This window comes from Ovis canadensis, chromosome 10 (assembly GCF_042477335.2).
Source record: "Ovis canadensis isolate MfBH-ARS-UI-01 breed Bighorn chromosome 10, ARS-UI_OviCan_v2, whole genome shotgun sequence".
Lineage (NCBI taxonomy): Eukaryota > Metazoa > Chordata > Mammalia > Artiodactyla > Bovidae > Ovis > Ovis canadensis.
This window is the reverse complement of record NC_091254.1, coordinates 89,588,743-89,609,008: the sequence shown is the minus strand read 5'-3', so window position 1 is coordinate 89,609,008 and position 20,266 is coordinate 89,588,743. Positions and strand designations below refer to the sequence as shown.

The following is a 20,266-nucleotide window of genomic DNA, read 5'->3' as shown; positions in this document are numbered from 1 at the left end:
TTATGAAGAGAACTAGGATTGCTGATCATTTTAATCTCCCCTAAACACCGAGTATGTGGTCATCGTATACTTGCGTCCTTAAGCACCATGAGACTATACCACCCTCTTCTTTCTCATGAAGACCAAGGCAGAGTGGAAAACAGAAATGATTTTCTCAAGGTCACTTAATGAGTCAGCCTTGGAAAGGGATTAGAATTTATATTGATCCTATCTTCCAGTTCTGAATTGTGTCACAAAGGTCACTGTGATCAACTGCAAGAGCACCCAAAACATAACAGCAGTTTCTGCAAGGAGGTGCAGATTGAGATAAACAGCAGAGCTTGAATTTCACTTGAATTTCACTTGAAAATGGAGTTCTCGCACCTAGTTCTGATTTAATTTGCAGATTTTTATCAACCGAGCGCTAGTAACTTATTCCGTACCTGATACTACATACTTCAGACTCATAAAAGAAAAAAAGTCATAAAAGAACTAGCTCTAACTGATTAGATTGCTTTGTTGACAAGGCAGCGCAGCAACTTGAAAAGGATGGCTTTAAAATCAAATTACACCAAAAAGTGAAAGAGCAAAGCTGAAAAGGAAAAGTGCTGAGAAGCAAGCCACGTGCTCGGCTGCTGTCTTCAGGGCTGCTAGGGTTCATCTTGGCTGAGAACCTGCTCCCTCTGGAGTCAAGGTGGGCTCCTGAGCTACACACACACACACACACAGAGACACACACACACAGGTTTAGGTATACAGCGTTCAGGGCTCCATTCCAGACGCACTTTCCTGGGGGAGGGACTTCTGGAAGAGCCTTCATGACAATTTGCTCCCTACTCTGGCTCGGGAAGAGGAAAGCCCGTGCTGTCTTGTTCACTGTGGTACTCCCCAGAGCCTGGCTGAACGCTAAGTACACCAAGGATGTTTTGTGGAAAGGAGGGTAATGGAAACTAGTCTTGGTGAGGCCAAGAGGTGAGACCCAGCCAGATGAAGGGACAATGACAGAAACTGGAATGAAGGGCAGTCAGGCATGCTGCCACAAAGACAAACCTCAGAAACGTGAGGCCAAGTGAGGCCCCCGTCATAAAGGGCCAGACGGTACCTGATTCGATTCGGTGTCTGTAACAGGCGAGTCTAGAGAGTCAGAAGCCAGATGGCTGGCTGCCCGGGGTAAGGTGGATGGGAGGATGCAGGACTGACTGCTAATGGGAACGGTCTCTTCTGGAAGGAACATCCATGTTCTGAAACTGAACGTGGTGATGGTGGGAGAACTCTGAGGACGCACTCAAAATCACTGAATTGTCCCTTTTTTTTTTTCAGCTGTGCCGGTGGCTTGACGGATCTTAGCTCCCTGACCAGAGATCAAACCCCAGGTCCTGGCGGTGAAAGCGCCAAGTCCTATCCACTGGCCAGCCAGGGAATTCCCTGAATTGACCTCTTTTAAGTAGGTGAACTACATGGTATATGATTCAACCTCAATAAAGCTATTACAAAAACTTAATAAAATTGAGAACCTGAGAGCATTTTTACTTACACTTAAAAACAGCCACTAAAATAAAAATCCTTGATTAATAAAAGGAACGCTCATGATCTGCAAGGCAGATGTGGCTCGTAACCATGCACATGTTAGATGTTACCTGACAACTGTTGCTGGGCTGGATGAGGAGAGAAACAATTTTCACAGCCACAAAATGTTACTAACCGAGGGTGAGAGAATACAGCCAACTCACGTCAACCAAATACTGAGAAAATAACTGAAATGCATGTGTGAATCACGGTCAGCTGTGGTAGGTGCCAACATCTCCTCTCCTCGCAGGTCAAAAAGGCTGCTTGTTGCTGGAAACAGAGGTGATAATCAACCAGGAAACACGGGCAGCCGGAGGAAGTGCAGAGGTAATGAAAAAATCAGCATCAAGCAACCTCACTGCTTTGTTGACAAAATTCCTGCTTGGCTTATACCAAGCACGGATGCGTTCACAGTGGGCTCCACCGTAATTCTACTTCTAGAGTACGTGCAGATCTTACAGAAATGCCTTAGCAAGTCTTGTCACCAAGCTTAGCTTGTGGCACTGTCTCCATCAGCCAAACAACAGAGGGAATGGCGGTTCACAGCAGTTACCAGACAACCAAACTCGAGAGAGTACAGACTTCCTGGGAGACAGAGTTGCTTAGAAAGTTGCTGGCTACATAATCTTCCAGGGCAGAGGGTTGATAAAGCTCTTCTGTAAAAGGTCAGGGAGTGAATGTTTTAGTTTTTGAAGACCAATAGGCCAAATTCAAAGATACTATGCAGGTACTTACAGAGCTACTAAAAAGGTAAAAACCATTCTTAGCCTTAGTTTGGCCCATGGGCCCAGCAGCCTACTGACCTTTGTTCTAAAGGTTACAAGCTTCAGAGAGGAATAACAATCAGGTTAGCTCCTAAATCAGGACTCTCAAACTTCCTGAGACCCTGAAAACAGACCTTCCGATGCAATCAGAATAGTTAATACCTGACAGATCTTTCTGGTGTGTCAGGTAATGCTGCACCAATTATTTTACCCTCATGATAACCCTAGAGAGGCTGTGCACGGAGCTCCCTGTCCACCCAGGGTTGAGTCCTTGACTGCAGATTTCTTCCCCTTTTCATTTACATCCTGTTGCTTTTCTACTATGACAGCGGCACGACCAGCAAAGAGGGCACTGTGTGCTGAGGAGCCGCAGAGATTCATGGCTGCTCAAATGTTTGTCACAGAGGGGATTTTAGTGACTGTCCTGGAGGTGTGAGCGCCCGGGGCTGGCAGGGCTTGACCCTTCACTCTCAAGTAGCGAGGACGCCCTGCCTAACCCCACGAATGTCCCAAGACTCAGAGCATCCTCACCATCTGGCCTTCCTCCTCCAGTTTCACCCTTCCCCAGGATCACTCATGTCAAGGCCAAAGTCATCTTTCTTAAGAGACAAATCTTACTTACTCTTCCGTTTAAAAGCTTTCATGGACTCTACTTCTTGCAGGACCGAAGAAAAACACTTCCAAGTGTGGGACAAGACCTCTGACCTGGCCTCACCTCACTGCCCCCTCCTGAAGGAAACCCTGAGCTCAGACAAATGCACTCGTCATCCCCACAGCTGTCTCGAGCCCCTATGCTTTTTCTCCCCAGGGCCTCCTTGTGGAGGCCCTCCTCTATGTTTCTGGCCTGCGTGCTGGCGTCTTCCCAAGACTTCTCAACCACACAGGGCTTTGCAAACTGAGATTCTTCTGCTGGCATGGACTCCAATAGAAACCTAGCCCTGTGCACTGACTCATCTCTCGTCCCCCAGGGGCTGCCAGCTTCTCGAGGGTCGGGGCAGGGCCATTTCCTCTCTCTGGACTGCACGCTGCGGTGGAACCAAGAGGGGCACAAGCAAGTAGAGCACGCAGCTCTTGTCCTTCAGGAACTCAAACACTCTTCAGTGAATGAATGAAGCACAAGCCCGAGGAGTTACATAACAGTCTCGGCAGTGGAAAAACAATCAGCAGCTGCTAGTACCAAAATGACTGGGCAATGTCAGCCACCGTGGAGCCAGCGGCCATGCTGGGGGTGGGGGGCAGTGGGCCCGGGAGCAAGGAGCTGGTCGGGGTACGGTTACCCTGGAGGTGACACGCCACCCCTACGACAGTGTACAGAAGGGGACTGTGCTTGGGAGGGAGATGAGAGTGAGAAGGCAGGACCACCTGGGCGTTACTATGGAGTCAGCTCAGCTTTCATCACGGCGAGTCTGTCAGAGCTGCTGGGGAGTGGCCACCGTGGAAATGTCCAGAAAGGTCATGTCGCTGGGCCTGACGATGAACTGAAGGACGCTGCAGAGCGGCCCTGTAGGCCCAGGGGAAGCAAGGCGTGGCCTCCCTTCAGTGCCGGGGGTCATGCGTTCACGGCAGAGCATGGGATGACAGCTATACGTTTGGGAGCGGGGACGTGACACCTGCACGGGGTCTGCGGACAAGGCCAGGTGCTCTGAGCACGAGGGATGCTCGCCTGTCCTCTGCGCCAGTCCCTGCACTGCTTCTTAACAAGGTGCCTTCCGCCAAAACGCCTTCCACAAGGCAGCCGACTCCTGTCGTCTTCTCCTCCTCGCTGTCTCGGCCTGGCCTTTCTTTTTTTTTGGTGGGGGGTGGGGAATGGCCTCTGAATCTGTTGAGCACCCCTACTCCATCCTTCCTGAATCACTCCGCTGCCCTGAACTCTCCTGGGCGCCTCCTCGCCCCCTGGACGGCCCTTCTTCCTCCTCTCTGCTCTCTCGCAAGCTGGGTCTCAGGCTGTCTTTAGTGGTTTGCTCCAGACTTGTCCTCAGAGGACAAGTATACAGTCCTGAATACTTTCCGGCTAAGACTATACATCTGCACTTGGCTGGTGGTCTCGTGTTTTTTTTTTGGCTGCGATATGTGGCAGATGGGATCTCAGTTCCCCAACTAGGGATCAAATCTGTGTCTCTTGCCTTGGAGTCTTAACCACTGAACCAGCAGGGAAGTCCCTGGCATCAGTCTATTAAGAAATTCTATAAATATTTATTTTACGCATATGGAGCCACTAATTTCCTGAATTCGTGAGTTCCTACCACGTGCCAGGCATTATTCACATGTTAGAGATACAATGGAAAAAGTTTCCACCCCTGCCAACCCCACCAACCCCACCTCCAAGACACACAGCTGGCCCTGGCACCTGAGTTGGCCGTGTGGGGCCCTGAGGATGGAGAGAGGGTCGGAGCTGACCGGGAGGCTGGAGAGGGCTTCCCCGAGGAGGGGGTTTTAGAAAACATTCAAGGGTGAGCGGGAGTTAGGCAAGCAAAGGCCGCATAGGGTGGGGTGGGGTAGGGTGGGGTGGGGTGGGGTGGGGAGGGGAAGTTGGTGCAGGGGAAGTTTGTTGTCTGAGAAGGGCAGATGTGGAGGCAAGAAGTGAGAAACAACAGGGCTGAGATGCCTGCAAACAGTTCAGCATGATCAGCCGGAGGAGGCTGGGGGCTGGGGGTGGGGAGACGGGGCTAAGGAGCAGGCAGGGGCCGCTGGGGGGGCAGGAACCACCCTGGAAGCTGAGGTGGGCCTCTGAAGGCCCTGGTGGGAGTCAGACAATCAGATTTGTGTCCATGGAGCCCAGCTAGGGGATGGAGTGTGGGGCGGGGGGGGGGAGGGTGCGGTCGAGACAAGATTTTCCTAGGTGAGTGACGATGGCGTGGACCGAGGCAGGGGATGGAGAGAGAGGTGGGTTTATATGGGGAAAGCAGACTCTCCGGGATGCAGGTGAGGGAGGGGACCTGCGGGATGGGGAAGCCGAGGGCAGAGTCCAAGGGGAAGTCAGGATGCTCTGGTCTGGGCCTCCGGGAGGACGGTGGTGCTTCCCATCAGGGAGGGAAGGAGGGGTGGAGGAGCCAGGTCAGCAAAGCAAGGGTACATTTCGGTGCCCCGGAGCAGACAGGGGGAAATGCCCAGCGGCGGTAGGCTGCTGAGGCCTAGAGCCCAGGAGAGGTCAAGGCCACAGGTCTAGGTCTGGGAGCCAGGAGCTTAGCTCAGGGGATCCTTGGACTGGGTGTGGTGGGAGTGTGCCCGGGAGAGCTGGGCAGGCTGGACCTTGGACAGAGCACGGGTTTGGAGCTCAGTGAAGAGACAGCCGTCATCCTGGCCAGGGGTTCACAGAGCTGAGCGCTAGAATTCTAGAATCTTCTGTTGGTCTCTTCCTCCACGGTCTCTCCTTCCTTTACCAATCTCATACTCAGCGATAGAGGAACTTTGCTGAGATAACTGTCCTAGCAATACTACTGATTAAACCACTTTTGACAGCCTCCAATGTCAAGCTCCAACTCTGCTGCTGGGTTGAAAAACACCTCCCTCTGTTACAGTCGCTGTGTTCCTTCCCTTGGTCACTACGTACCTATCTCTTGGCCCCCACGTCTCCTTGAGGGCCTTCCCCTTTCAGGCCTCCCTGCCATCTCCAAGGCCTCCCCTCCATCTTGCTGGTCCTCTCCTCTAGGCTCGTCCTCTCCACCGCCCACATCCTGCCCAGCCTTCTAGTCCCTGAAGCCTCTCACAGCATCAGGCCCCCTTAGGGGTCTTACTGCTCTGGGCACTCCGGGCATTATTTCATCATTCTTGGATGCGTCTCGAATTAAAGTGTGTCTGTCGAGTTCCCTGACATTGATCAAAACCTCTCTAAAGGGAAAGGACATGCTTTTCACTTCTCAGAGGCCAACTGCACCAAACTTGGTCACTGTTTCAATAACGACCGCTGGCTGACTGCGACCCCAGAGCCAAGCGTAGACCACAGGCGGTGGACGACAGTGAGCATGAAGCAGGTGGCAGGCAGCAAGATGAAATCTGACAGAAGAAGGCAAAGCAGTGCAAAGGATACACCCAAACAGGACTCTGGCCTTATTCTGGAATGCTTGAAATTAAAAACCGCAGACAGATCAATCTAACGCACAGTATTTAGGAGATGAATGGCTTTCTGACCAAACAAATGTTGGGTTTTATGAAAAAACATTTGAAAACCCACAGACTGTAAACAAATAATAAATTTATCGTAAATGCAATCATAGAATTTGAGGAGGTCTGCAATAAAGCAGAAGGATCCTAAAACAATCAAAAAGATATTTTAAAGATGATGGAGGCAGGAGTACTAGCTTTGGGTTTAAACAGTTAATTTGACTGAACCTTAAACTTAGCATTGAGTTTCCTACCAGCTGAAGCCAAGAAGGAAAGAAAAACCCAGTGAAGGACAGGGCAGAGGCCCTGGAGTCAGACACATCTGGGCCCCTGTTCTACAGCCCTCTCAGCAGCCGTGAGTGGGCAAGCCAGCACCTTGAGCCCAGGGTACGGGCAGGGAGCAGCTGGGACTCTCAAGGCAGATGCTGGGAATAAATGCAGAGGGAACGAGGCAGTCCAGGCCTGGGGAGCCCCTGTGCTCTTCTCTGCAACAGACCTCACAACGAGAAGCCAATGGGAGGACTCCAGGGGCTAGTATACTGACCTGGGGGCAAGACCGACCTCGGAAAGTGGGGGAGCCTGCCCAGCGGTGGGCGGAGTCACAGACCAAAGGGCACCACTTCACGGCCGCCCACTGGAAAGCCCTTTGAGGAGGGCGGGGACCTGGGGCTGGTTTAGTCATGGGTGCCTGGGTTGTGCGACCCAGCAGATGCTACAGTGTTCAGAGCATCTGTGGTGGGGAAAGACCCCAGGTGGAGTCCGCAGCCAGCCAAGGGGGACAACCGTGGTGCGGACGCTTTGGGGACTGGGGCCAGGGCACGCATACACAGCAGAGGATTATAGAAAACTCCACAGAACACTGCTGCTGGACCCTTCGGGACAGGAAGTGCCTGACCATGGGTATGGAGTGAGCAGGTGGCCTGAAAGCATTAGGTGGGGCTAAAGACCCATCGCCCCACAGAAGTCGTGTGTGCAGGGTGAGCAGAAGCCAGGCCGGGGGTACAGTGGGGTTGCGGAGGCAAGCTCTCCTGGACCACCGTGTCCATCACCCCTGTCTCGTAAAAACCTCTGCCCCAGTTCACACCTCCTGCAACACCGGGTTGGGTTCCTAAGACCAAGTGACCAAATTCGGTTCATGGGTTGGCTCGGTACACAAGTGAAAGCTGAAAGCGGACCATGGCTGCACTACGGCTCCAGCTGGGGGTCACCCTGAAAAGACAGGGACGGGGACAAGTGCTCCCAACGGGGAGACCCTGGGTAGTGCATTTGGCCGTGTACTTCGTGTGGAAAGAGTGGTGGCCTGAAGGAAGAACATCTATGGACTCACCGGACGTGGTGAAGGGCTCGCCTGCATGGCTAGGGGACGGGAAGGTAGGGGACGAGGCGGCCTGGGCAGAGGCATGTGGTCCGGCAGGAGCAGGCAGGCAGTGTGACACCCAGGCCCCCATGCTCACCATGAACGGCCAGTACAGAAGAGTGGGGACAGAGCGACATGGCAGGCGGCTGTTGGCCAGCCCCTGACATGGCCACCCCGGGCTGGCACGTGAACTGTGCAGTCGAGATGGAAGGAGGCTGTGTGTGGGCCCCACTCTCTAGGGTGGACTTGGCTTCTGAGGGTGAGTGAGGGCAGCGCTGAGCCTGGACACTCCACCACCCATTCAGGAGAACCGACCATGCCTGAGAGCCAGGCTGACTCTGCTGGGCCCTTACTGCTCAGGAAGGGGCACTGCTGTAGACTGGAACATGTACCCTCCCATCCCTAAATTCATATGCTGAAGTCCCTGATCCCCCAGTGCAACCGTACTCGTAGACAAGGCCTTTAAGGAGCACACATGTGCTCAGTCATGTCTGCCTCTTTGCAACTCCATGGACTGTAGCCTGCCAGGCTTCTCTGTCCATGGGGATTTCCCAGGCATGAATACTGGAGTGGGTTGCTATTTCCTTCTCCAGGGGATCTTCCCAACCCAGGAATCAAACCTGGGTCTCTTGTGTCTCCAGCACTGGCAAGCAGGTTCTTTACCACTGGGGCCACCTGGGAAGCCTTTCAAAGAGGTAATGAAGGCTCAATGAGGTCATAAAGATGGGGCCCTAATCCAACAGGACTGGCGTCCTCGGAAGAAGAGACACCAGGAACACGCGGGCACCAAGGAAAGGCCGCGAGACACAGAGCGAGAGGCAAGGAGAGTCCCGCCAGAAACCAGCCCTGATGGTGTGGATCTTGGACCTCCAGCCCCCAGAGCACTGAGGAAAACTTCTGTTGTTTAAGCCACCCAGGCCCTGGTCTTCTCCTGGGGCAACCTGAGCTGACTGGCACAGGCAGCAGCTCATTCTACCTGACAGTGACACACTTTCCGGTCTCAGGGCCACCTGCCTTCTCTGCCCCATGGCACCACTCCCTGTGGGCTGGCGGGCTGTGTGAGGGGCTGACCAGGGTGCCAGATGGCATCTCTCAGACCACAGGCCCGCTTCCAGCCGGGAGGGTGGGGCAGTGCCCAGACTACGGGGCACAGCGACCCTCTCACAGCATGACCCAGGGCTGCCCACTTGCCAGACGGACGGACAGCCAGGTGAGGCGAGAGAGACGCCAACTTGCAGATGGCACCTGACAAGGATGGAGCTTGGGGCTCCAGTCTGCAGAACAGCCCAAATCAATGACTGTCATTCGGGCGCTGTGTGCCCAGGAGGCGGAGCACACGGCTCCTGGCAACCAGAGGTGGGAGGAGAGGGGCCCTGACGATCCGCCCTCCTGGTGACCTACTCGGGGCGTCTGGGCTCCCTGTCCCGTGACTCTGGACTCCCTGGTTTACAGAGCCTGGCTTACAGGAAAGGAGCTTCCAGTGGGGACAAAGCAAGAACACTGCTACGTCTTAAGTGACCACTGCGGTCCCGTCAGTTTGGGCTCTTCTGACCAAAAAAAGGCAAGGGAAGGAGTCATTACCCTGCAGGAGTAATTAACCCTGATCATTAGGAAAAATCCAGCCAAGGGCACACAGGTGGGAGGGAAGACCCAGTGTGGCGCTCAGGTGACCTGCAAGGGCATCTCCTAAACCTCCTCACTCATGTTCTAGCGGACACGTATGTGTGGCAGACACAGCCCAGGAAGGACGGGGGTACCAGGGACCCAGACCCCACAGGGCTGAGTGCACCTATCTCTTCATCCAGTCACCTTCCAGGTGGGGCCGGGACTCTCAAGCAGACCACAGAGGAGGGGCTGGTCACCAGGGTGCCCTCGAGGCCAGCTGCCGCAGAAGGGGAGGCGGTCAGTCCTGCGGACCTTCTGCTTAAGGTGTGCTCTGGGAAGAGCACCCCTGCCACCCTGCAGGAGCTGCTCGGGGAACCTGAGTGAAACAAGAAGCTCCCAGCATCGTGAGGGGCGGGCACTCAGTCTTCCAGCTGTGGGGGGTGCAGTTCTCAAGGGGCACCACTCTGTGGATGGCATCCAGCTCTCAAGACCCACAGTCCACCCCTGCGTCTGTCTGGACCGGAGACACTTTGGCAGACACTCTGTCAACGCCAGGGCTCCTGAGCTGTAAGATTAGCTCTCAGACCTTCCTTGTGACTGGTGCTCAAAGGCCCCCTCTGTCCTTCACCACCACCTGCCCAACGCTGTGCTCATCCCAACAGTGCTGTCCGATCAGCTCTGCATGTGAGAATCTGCTGGGGACGCCAGCTTCAGAAACACAACCTCCCGTTTTGCTCATGAGCACAAGACCACAGCTGCCTACTGGGGAACCCCCTCTCAGGCAGCCCACGGGCACCCCAGTCAATGCACTTCTCCTTGTCTGTGCTGATGGGATGGTGCTGCCACTGAATCTCTTGTTAGCTGAACGAGCCATCTCAGATCACACACTACTTCTTTCTCTCCCTCTCAGCTCTGTCCAGGCTATTGGAAAGTATTTATACTCATTATCACTCTGGACACTGATTATTCTGAGTCCTCATCCTTACCATTCTTCCATCCATTTCCTCAAAGAATTTCCCCTCTTCCTCCTGCTAAATACAGGCTGAGTCTACCGCCTACGTTTCATCCCAGGTGTGATTCTCTGCAGTGGTCCCTGCCCTCATTGGCACCAGGGACTGATTTCACAGAAGACAAATCGGGGGTGGGGGTGATGGTTCCAGGACATTCCATCCGCTGTGCATTTTCTATTATTATCACATCGGCTACACCTCAGATCATCAGGCATGAGATCCCAGAGGCGGGGACCCCTGACCTGTTGGGTTCACCTCCCAACCCTACACACGGACTCTAGGAGCCACACCTGCAGCCCTGATCTCTCCAGAAGCTGCGTCTGTCTCCCCACGCATCAACTTCCTTTACTGTACATTCTGGAGTCACCTCAAATTCAAATACATCTGCAGGGACCAGCCTTCACTTCCCTCTCTGTCACCTGCAGACCTGGCCCACTGATAAGGGAACCCCTTCTCCCCACCCCAGATGGAAATTCTGGGACCCAGCTCTCCACAGTCGTCCAAGGATGTCACACCTGACATCACTTACCAGACCACATGCAATGAAGACCGACTTCTCACACGCAATGCAGGCAGGTGATGTGGGAGAGAACAGAGCTCTCTCTCATACCCAAGAGGGTAAAGGGGATGGAGACGGGAAATGACAAGCCCAGTGTGCCTGATCACGGAAGTGCCCAAGAAGGATCAGCTTGATTGAGAGTAACCCTGGGAACACCAGTGTGGTATCACGTTGTTGTTTGGACAGAGCTGTGTTTTGGGTAAGTGCTCGGTATTTCCTGATGATTAATGACAAGGCTGAGAAAACCCAGCACTTATCTGACTGACTTGTTGGTTGTTTCCTTGAACTTCTATTACCTTCACAGTTTCTCCATTTCAACCAAGGAAAATCAAGAAGTTTGATATCTGCTCTTTACTCCAGAGCACACAATAATAAGCATTTTAACAGGAAGACACTGTGGCTTTTACAAGATGATAAAAACAGATAAATATTCTGTCTTGTTAACTAGGTTGGTGTTTCTCTAAGAAATCAAGCTTATCTGTTGGAAGTGGAGCGAGAATGTCCAGTTTGACCAGTCTTTCAGTGGCAACTTACTTTTTTTTTTTTTTTTTTACCTTCCAAAGAAAACACTAACAATAGCCCCAATCAGAGACATTGGAAACATGTCAAGATATCCAAGACACAACGCAGAGGAATGACACATGGTTTCGACCACATGTACAGTCTCAGAGGAGACGTTTACGTAGGCCCCTGAGTACTTTTCAACTTTCCATTGTGATTGTGATCGTTTACCTGCTGCTGTCTTTGCCGTCTCACTTGTGCAAACTGTGACAGCATCAGCTGCCTGTCCAGCAACTCCACCCTCTGCTGCCTCTGGATGTCCACGGTGGCTCCCATCCCGATCCTGGCCTCGCTGGTGGGCTCCGAGGATGAGAAGAGGGGCTCCAGGGTCCAAGCGCAGAACTTGGCCATCCAACTGGGCACACACAGCACCTCGTGGACTTGTAGCATTCTGCTGTTGTAGCAGATCCCAGAAACCTAGAAGAGAAAGAGTCCAACTGCATTGTTGACAGGTCATACAATTTTTAGGGAACATATGTGACACAGAAATCAGTGACCGTAAAATACTCTAGGTGGTGTTTTTTCCTTCATTTTCGCACGGTTAGGTGAAAATCAGAATGCCTACTAAGTTGCGGGATACTAAGCAGGACAAACCAAACCAACAGAAAACTGAATCTCCTGAGTAAACAAACGTGTTTTTAGTAAGCTAGAAGAGACAGCAAAATCCTACCTATTCAACACTCGGAAGTACTGGCACCATACTTAAAAACAATGTTGTCTTTCAGAAAAAAACAAGCCATAAAATATCTGATTATCAAGACACTTTCACACTTACTAACTTTGTGGTTACTTTTATTGGCAGATGGCCATCAGAGAGAGATACTGGCATAAAACAACCCTGACAGTCAGTGATGTGACCCAGGCACAGCTTTATCAGAAAATAAAGATGATCTAAAATGTATATAGTATTTTAATAAATTTATCAAGTATTGATTTGTCCTAGATTTAGAAATCCTTTCCAATAGTTAGCAATGAATAGTTCTGCTTACTATTTTTCATCTTTAAGGCAAGTTACATGGTAAGAGGAATCTAAAGAGTCCCTATGGTTTTCTAGGTAATCATGAGAATGGCTATTCCTTTGTTAGAAATCTTCAATTTTGTGAATCTGATTCTTAGGATAAGAAGTTATTCATATAAAATCAGAGCAGGTTTGATAACTTTCTAGTAAGAGAAAAGTACACTTTAATATTTTATTAATAAAATTACCTAATTAGGCAAAAATCTATTGAGAATTTGCTATATACCAGGTGCTGATCTAGGCACTTAGAACAGAGCAGAAGACAAGATACATAAAGCCTTACTCTGACAGTCATGGTCAATACGGAGATCAGACAATAAACAAGCAAACATATAAAATGATTCCGGATAAGATCTATGAAGGAATTACAATAAGGTGACTTGCAGCAGGGATCTCCTTTAGCTCAGGTGGAAGTGACACTTGAGCAGAATTTTTAAGGATAACGAGGTGCCAGTGATTTGATGAACTGGAGGAAGAACCTTTCAGGTAGAGAAAACGGCAAAGGTAATGCAAGAATGAACTCAGGAGTATCTATGAGAAATGCCGGTGGAGCTGTCAAGTGGGTTGTTGGATATAAAATTCTGGAACTCAAGGGAAAAGTTAGCAGAGAGAAAGATCTGAGAGTCAGTGGTATCAGACTACATCTAAAGCATGAGAACTGGGAGAGATAACAGGAGGGTGAGGGAACACTACAGAGGAGAGAAGAGGACTTTAGACTGAACCTGGGATACACCAGGATTTTGTGGATGGACAGAGTAGGAGAAGCCGGTAAAGTAATCTAAGAAGGGGCTGCAAGTAAGAAGGAAAACTAGGAGAGTTCAGTACTGCTGAAGCCAAGAGAACAGTGTTTTACGATGGAAATAGCCATGTCTAATGCAGCCCAGAGTTCACGTAAGACGTGAGAGAAGAAAATTACCGTTGGATTTGGCAAAATTAACCAACTCCGGTGCAGTGGTAGAAGCAACAGACAGACTGGAGGAGGCTAAAGGGCGAATGGAAAAGGATTTCTGATTTCAAATAATTTCCATGCTACTTCCTGCGTGAATTGTACAAAACAACAAAGAAAACGAAAACAGAAACAAGCTTCAGATTCAGTGCAATGAGAGAGCATCTGCAATCCTCAACCACACCAACAAAATGGAAAACACACTTAGCAGTCGCGAGGAAGGGTAAATCCACAGGTAGGAGAGGGAAGGTGCGAGTGAAGGGGAGGATCAGAGGACTCAGTGCAAGAAGCAACCCGTCTCCTCTGCAGGGAGGAGGAGAGGGCTCGGCATGGCCTGCGTCAGGGAGGCTCTGGCGAGGGCAGGGCAGCCCCTCGGGGGGGCGCCTGGGCTCCACATGGTGAGGGTTCCAGACAGACACAGAGGCCCTCCATGGATGTCTTCGGAGCTTCCAAAAGAAGACCACAGAGGAAATATATGAAGAAGACAACTTTGTTTCAAGAGATAATAACGAGTTTTCCAGGATGAACAAAGAAACTGAAAGTGTAAGAGTCCCAAGAAAGATAATAAAATGAAATGCACATCTAGCTCCATGAGAGTCAGAAAGAAATCCTTAAAAGCGTGAACAAAAAAAAAGAACAAAACAGCTCACTACACAAGGGTGAAGTCACAACCCATGGTAGTCACGCACGGACGGTGCGCCCTGGGGGAAGTTCAGGATGAAAACGTAGGAGGAGGCACCATTTGCTTCCGATAAACAGGTCCCTAGGCGGTCAGATGCACAGCTCAGGAAGTACTTTCAATGACCTCAGATTCCTGCACCTTCATGTATAAAGAAAAGTACTAAAATGAACTTGAGATTCTGCCCTTTGTGATTACTGGTAATCTTTCAGCAGGATGTAGGCCTGACTAGATGTACTTCCCAGCCAATAAATCCATACATGCTCACTTCATCGTGATTTGTTTGGCTTCATGACACTTAAAGAGTTTATGGACACTTTGGTGTGTGTTACATATCACGATAAAATGATTTAAAAATAAAGAATAAAGGGTACAGGACAGATGAAGCATACTTTCAGGGAAGCATACTGAGGCCTATCAGATTATAAAGTATGCTATAAAGTTTGAGTAAGCAAAACAAGGTGGTCTTTATTGGTGTGTGTGTGTTAAGTTGCTTCAGTCATGTCCGACTCTCTGTGACGCTATGACCCCACCAGACTCCTCAGTCCATGGGATTCTCCAGGCAAGAATACTGGAGCGGTGCCCTTCTCCAGGAGATCTTTCTGACCCAGGGACTGAAGCTGCATCTCTCGTCTCCTGCACTGCCAGGCGGGTTCTTTACCACTACTGCCACCTGGGAAGCCCCAGGTCTTTATCTAGTGTCTCAAACTGATATAAAGAGCAAGGGCAGAGACACAAGGCACCTGGTACACAGCAGAAATGGGTATGTCACACACGAAAAGAACACACGGGGCACACAGAAGGAAGAAGTCAAACCAGCTCTCTCTGCCTGATACCACACAGAACCTCCCAATGGGTTAAGGACACAGACGTAATTTACGAAACTGCACATCTTTCTGCGCAAATATAGAAGGAACATCTTTTTGGCACTGGGATGAGAAAGGATTTTTAAGTAAGAAACATAAACCCTAGATTATAAAAGAAAACATACATTTATCTACTTCATAATTTAAAAGCTACAGTACGCTAAAAGTTACAAGAAGGGGGCAAGGAAGTAAGGATTCCTTTTCTGAAGGTCTGAGTAAAAAGGAAGATGGAAAATGGAATTGTGCAACAACAAAAGCAGTGATTCAGCTGAAGACAGCAAAATGTTGTCATAAATATCACGAACTGTGAAAAAAAATCTGAACAAATCAGAACTGTGAGATTTTAATTAAGTAAAAAATTTAATTTTTTTTTTGGTCTCAAAGTATCCAACTGTGATGGTGAATTTATCCATTTGTCCATAGTTCTAACCCCAAGTATTTGGAACATGTTCGTGTATGTGGAAGCTGTTATCAGGCACACATACATAGACCCTTTTATCACAATAAAGTCTCCTTCTTTGTTTTCAGTAATACTCACAAAAAAAGTCTATTTTGTCTTAGATTAATATGGCCACTTCAGATTTCTATTTCCGTATTAATCTTTCTTCATCCTTTTACTTTTAGCCTTTTGTGTGTGTGTGTGCGTCTGCGTTTAAAGCGTGCCTTGTGGACAGCATACGGCAGTTTCTCATTTTTAAATGTAGTCTGACAATCTCTGCCTTTTGATTAGCATCTTTGCCTGTTCACACTTAATATATTTACCTTGATACAGATGAATTTTGCTGTTTGGTTCTATCTCAACTGTTTTTTGTTCTTTGCTCCTACTTTCTTATTTCCTTTTGCATTAAGCAAATACTTTTCAGTATTTCATCTTAATTTGTTTAATGGAATTTTTAAAGCAACATCTCATATTTTTTCTTGTGTTTGCTCTAGGGATTTCAATACACACACAGGTGCTTAGAATTAATACCAAAATACTTCAAGTAAAATAAAGGAAACTTATGAGAGGAGAGTTCCATTTAACATTACCCTCATTCACTGTGATACTTTTCTGTCCTAATACATTATGAACCCACATAACTGTGTTATTCACACTTTATGCAATCATATGTCTTCAAGAAATAAGGAAAAAAGTAATGACAATGTACAATTGTTCCTGTACTTAAGGAGCTCACAATTTAGTAAGGCGGGGGGTGGTTCTTAATGGGAAGGGTAGGTCAGAGATTCCTTTAAGGAATTGAGGAAGGCTAAAGATTTTTATTCTCTTGCCCATATCTATCCACCCACCATTACATATACAATTATGAAATCATGTGTTCAATTTTAGGAGGGACAGCCTATGAAGAATTAGTACATTCTACTCAGCAATAAACAAATGCATGACTGCAAATTCTGGCAGGGATAAAGTGTGCTCATTGGCGTAAAGCTCTATTTTAAGGCTCACTTATCTGAATATATGTATGCTCTGGAAGGGGAAGAATTCTGGTTGACTTTGATCACTTCATGGCCTCTGCACCTAGAAGAATACCTGCTGGGAGAATGGTGAGTGAACAGTCCAAAAAATATGTCATCTTAGATTCTTTTAAAGGAAATTGGAAAGGTGCCAAAGGACACACTTTTTTGGTGCTAACTTCATACTTTCCATATGACAAAAACATAGAATCCACTGGTTCACACCTCTGGTACCTCAGCACAACCTCAAGTCGTCAAGTAAGTAAAGTGCTACTGTAAAATGTTTTGGGCAATGAAATAAAAATTTGTATGTTAAGGTAAGACAAGAAAAATTAAAACAAAGTTTTCTCTGCCCATTTCGTTGTTTCCCCTGCATCTTTGCCATGTGGTTACCCAGCCCTCCCCAACGGCAAAAATTCCTGCTCAACCACAAAGATCAATCTTTCTCCTTCTGGCGTCTGGGCAACTCCGTAGATGATAACACCCTTTACTCAATCCTGTGGGGGGTCACGATGACCCTCACATACCTTGTACGTGTAGACACCTTAGGTCAACAATGCCAAGACATCATTCTCCTCAAAGATAGACAGTGATGCAGAACAGACTGGTCAGATGACCTGGGGAGATACTGGGCCACACGGAATGGAAATTCATAGCTTAAATACTTATGACCTTATTTTACTTATATTTTGACTATTTTACAAGATTATTGTTATTTGCATCACCAAATCTGTGTAAAATAAATGATGACTAGGCGACGTGAAACAACTGACCAAAAGCATATCCTCTAAGAGCCAACAGTGTGACTCCAGGTAAGGGAAGAAGCAACAAGAGGGAACCATTTCGTAGACCATAACACACTAGTAAGACGGGTGCTTCAGAGGCTTGTGGCTACTGTGAACAAGGCCTAGTCCAGTAACAGCACTGAGTAGCCTAATGATGAAATCCTCCTGACCTGGGAACGAGCATTCCTAAGAGCACTGGGGAAAGCTGGTGACGAAATGTCTCCCAAGCCTTAGTGAGTATTACGACTGAAAGGGAAGAGAGAGAATGAAGAAAGCTGCCCACCATCCAGTTCTCTAAGAATCAAATCACCAGCCACTGCAGTCGCTGACCTATAGCACACTCGGAGAGGAACTCAAAACAAAGTTCAGGGTGAGGCACTCTGTGCTCTGGGAAAACTGACAGAGCTGGCCCTCAGACAGCTAGATATTTCAGGAGAAATGTCATAAACTTAGGGTCTGGCATTTTCCCACACTTAGAAAAGCACTAAAATCATTAACTAAGCTATCTGTTCCTTGCAAACAGCAGCAACCTTCTGCCAAGATGTGTTCCTGATTGCATGCACCCTTTTGTCAACATCACATATGTTCTGGTCACCTCCTTCCCTCTGCAAACAGTTCTCAGAGCTCCCTGAGAGACTGTCCTGGGTTATAATCCTCAGGTTGGCTCAGATAAAATTTCCCATTTCTTTCTTAGATTGACTATTGATTAAAATATAAAGAGGTTTAAGAATTTAGTTTCCTGTAAATATGTGATAATCACATCACTCTAGGAGAAGATGGGGGATAAGATAAGCACAGTAAACTTTACCTAAGTTATACCTCATTACTACCAAAAGCCTAGAGAGAGTATTATTATGAATTACAAATAATATTTATTCATTATACTAACTTACACCTTACTTATAACTTCATGAACCCCTCTTATATTGGGACTTCTGAATGAGAATTTGGTTGAAACCCCATAGCGTTTGTGGAAAAAAACAGGCTTTAAAAATAGACCATCTGCTGGGATTTGCATGTCAAGAGGCCAGGGGAAATTCTAACAGAGGGGTCTGGCAGGCCCACAGAGCCCAGAAGCCCCAGACCAAGCTGAGACCCAATGACAAGGGGTGAAGCAGTGGCAGGGGTCTTGGGCGGGCTGGGAGACAGGTCTAGGATGTTCAGATACAGTGGGAAGGAACATGTGGGCTGTGTCTGTGAAGGCCGGGTACACCCAGAACCAGAACATTCAAGCGACAGGAGCTGGGAATCCTGGCCAGCAAGAGGGCCCCAGGGGTCAGGCAACCAGAGAGCATTCTGGATCTCTTGCAGTTGTAAGTCTGGGCCAAAGGGGATAAAGAATTTAATTTGCTGGGTGGAACCATGTGAAACTCTCTTGATTACAGTGAGTAAACGTCAACTGTCCTCTGGTCTTGTTTAGTGTTAGCATGAAGCCACAGCCACAAAGGTGAGAAACCATGACATGAAACCAACACGCAGGTTTCTACTGATCTCTTTCTCCAGCCAACTACGGCTGAACAGAGACCCACGTGGCAAACTACATTGCCATGGTCCTGGCAAACCAAGGTCCCAGCACGCGAGAAATTTATCTAGCGGGACAGCAGGACAAACACAGGGGCCGTCATCCTGGAGGAAAGCGTGACTGTCTCGAGATAAAGATGAGACAGGGGGAGAGACGTCCCGATACCTGGACCCCTTCACACAGACTGCATATTCACTCACGACCTGAAGAAAGCAGGCCCACTGAGGCCTCATTTATTCATTCAGTGCATGTTTACTGAACTTCTATTATGTGCCAGGCTGTGTTCTAAAGGCAGGAGCAAAACAAAGAAAATTCCTGCTCTAAAGAACGGTCCGTTTTCCTACTCCTCCTTCTTCACTGAAAATGCTAAAGAAAGAAGGAAGGAAATTACTTATTGGATTATGCAAAGAGTATGTACACAAATCAGAAATGCCTAAAATTATCTGTGCCATGTGTGATTAATTATGAAATGACTGTCCTTTCCATGACAGAATCAAGTGGCTTTAGCACTTATTGAAAGAATCTTGCTATCCTGTTCTTTGTCAAGTACAAAACTGATTCAGATGAATTTCCCATAGCTCTCTTTTCATTTTCATTATTATTTTGAACTATCTATTTAAAACACTGGGTATCCTTCTGACTCTTGGGAATTTGAATTAGAAGAGGAACAGAATTAATTGAACTAATAATAGGTTATTTGTTTTTAAGAAACTGTCTTAGAAAGCTGCTCTAAGCTTTTCCTTTCAGTAAACCATGCATCAAGAGGATGAGGTTTTCTGAAGAAAACTGTAAATTCCAATGGTTTAAATACAACAGAAATTTACTTCTCTCTCATGTTAGAAATGCTCCAGCCATCTTAGCTGCATTCCAGGCAGTGGGGAGAAGAAAATGAGGACGAACAAAATGACAAAAGTCTACTTTCAGGAGACTTCCTGGAAGTCCTGCCAATAAGTATGCTTGTAGTTCACTGGCCAGCATGCCAAGATTTAGCTTGACAGCTAGACCTAGATACAAAGGCAACTTGAACATGTGATCTTTTAGTTGGAGGTCCTGCTGCCTCTAATAAGATGAAGGTTCCATTAATAAGGAAAAAATACACTGGGAGGCAGCTAGAGTCTCTAGTACATGGCAAAAAGCCTTAATCAAACACTAAAAGGTAAATACCTTTTAATATCCCTTTCAACAAGGAGACTGTCCCCTTTTATAATTATATTCACTTTCATAAACTGATTCAGAAAATTAAAATTAAGAAGTAAATAGGTTTATGTTAAAATTTGTTTCTTACATTGGACTAAAAATAATAAAAATGAATTTAAATATCAAGAATAACTTATGCATTTACAGACAAAGATTCAACACGGAAAAACTCAATCCTTTCTAAGACCAGGAATGAGACAAGGATGTCTATTTACCACTCTTATTTAACATTATATTAGAGGTTTTAGCTAGTGTAGTAAGGCAAGAAAAATAAAATGCACAGATCAGAAGGGAAGAAA

The 20,266-nt window shown here is 48.0% G+C and overlaps 1 protein-coding gene across 2 annotated transcripts in view; it reads right to left on the bottom strand.

Annotated features, from left to right (window-relative positions):
• UBAC2 (UBA domain containing 2) overlaps positions 1-20,266 on the bottom strand; it is a 170,834-nt gene that overhangs the window by 29,541 nt on the left and 121,027 nt on the right. For both annotated transcript variants that reach the window (XM_069601942.1, XM_069601941.1), the window contains one exon: positions 11,674-11,919. In XM_069601942.1, the coding sequence (XP_069458043.1) occupies positions 11,674-11,919 (246 nt within the window). The remainder of the gene's footprint in view (positions 1-11,673; positions 11,920-20,266) is intronic.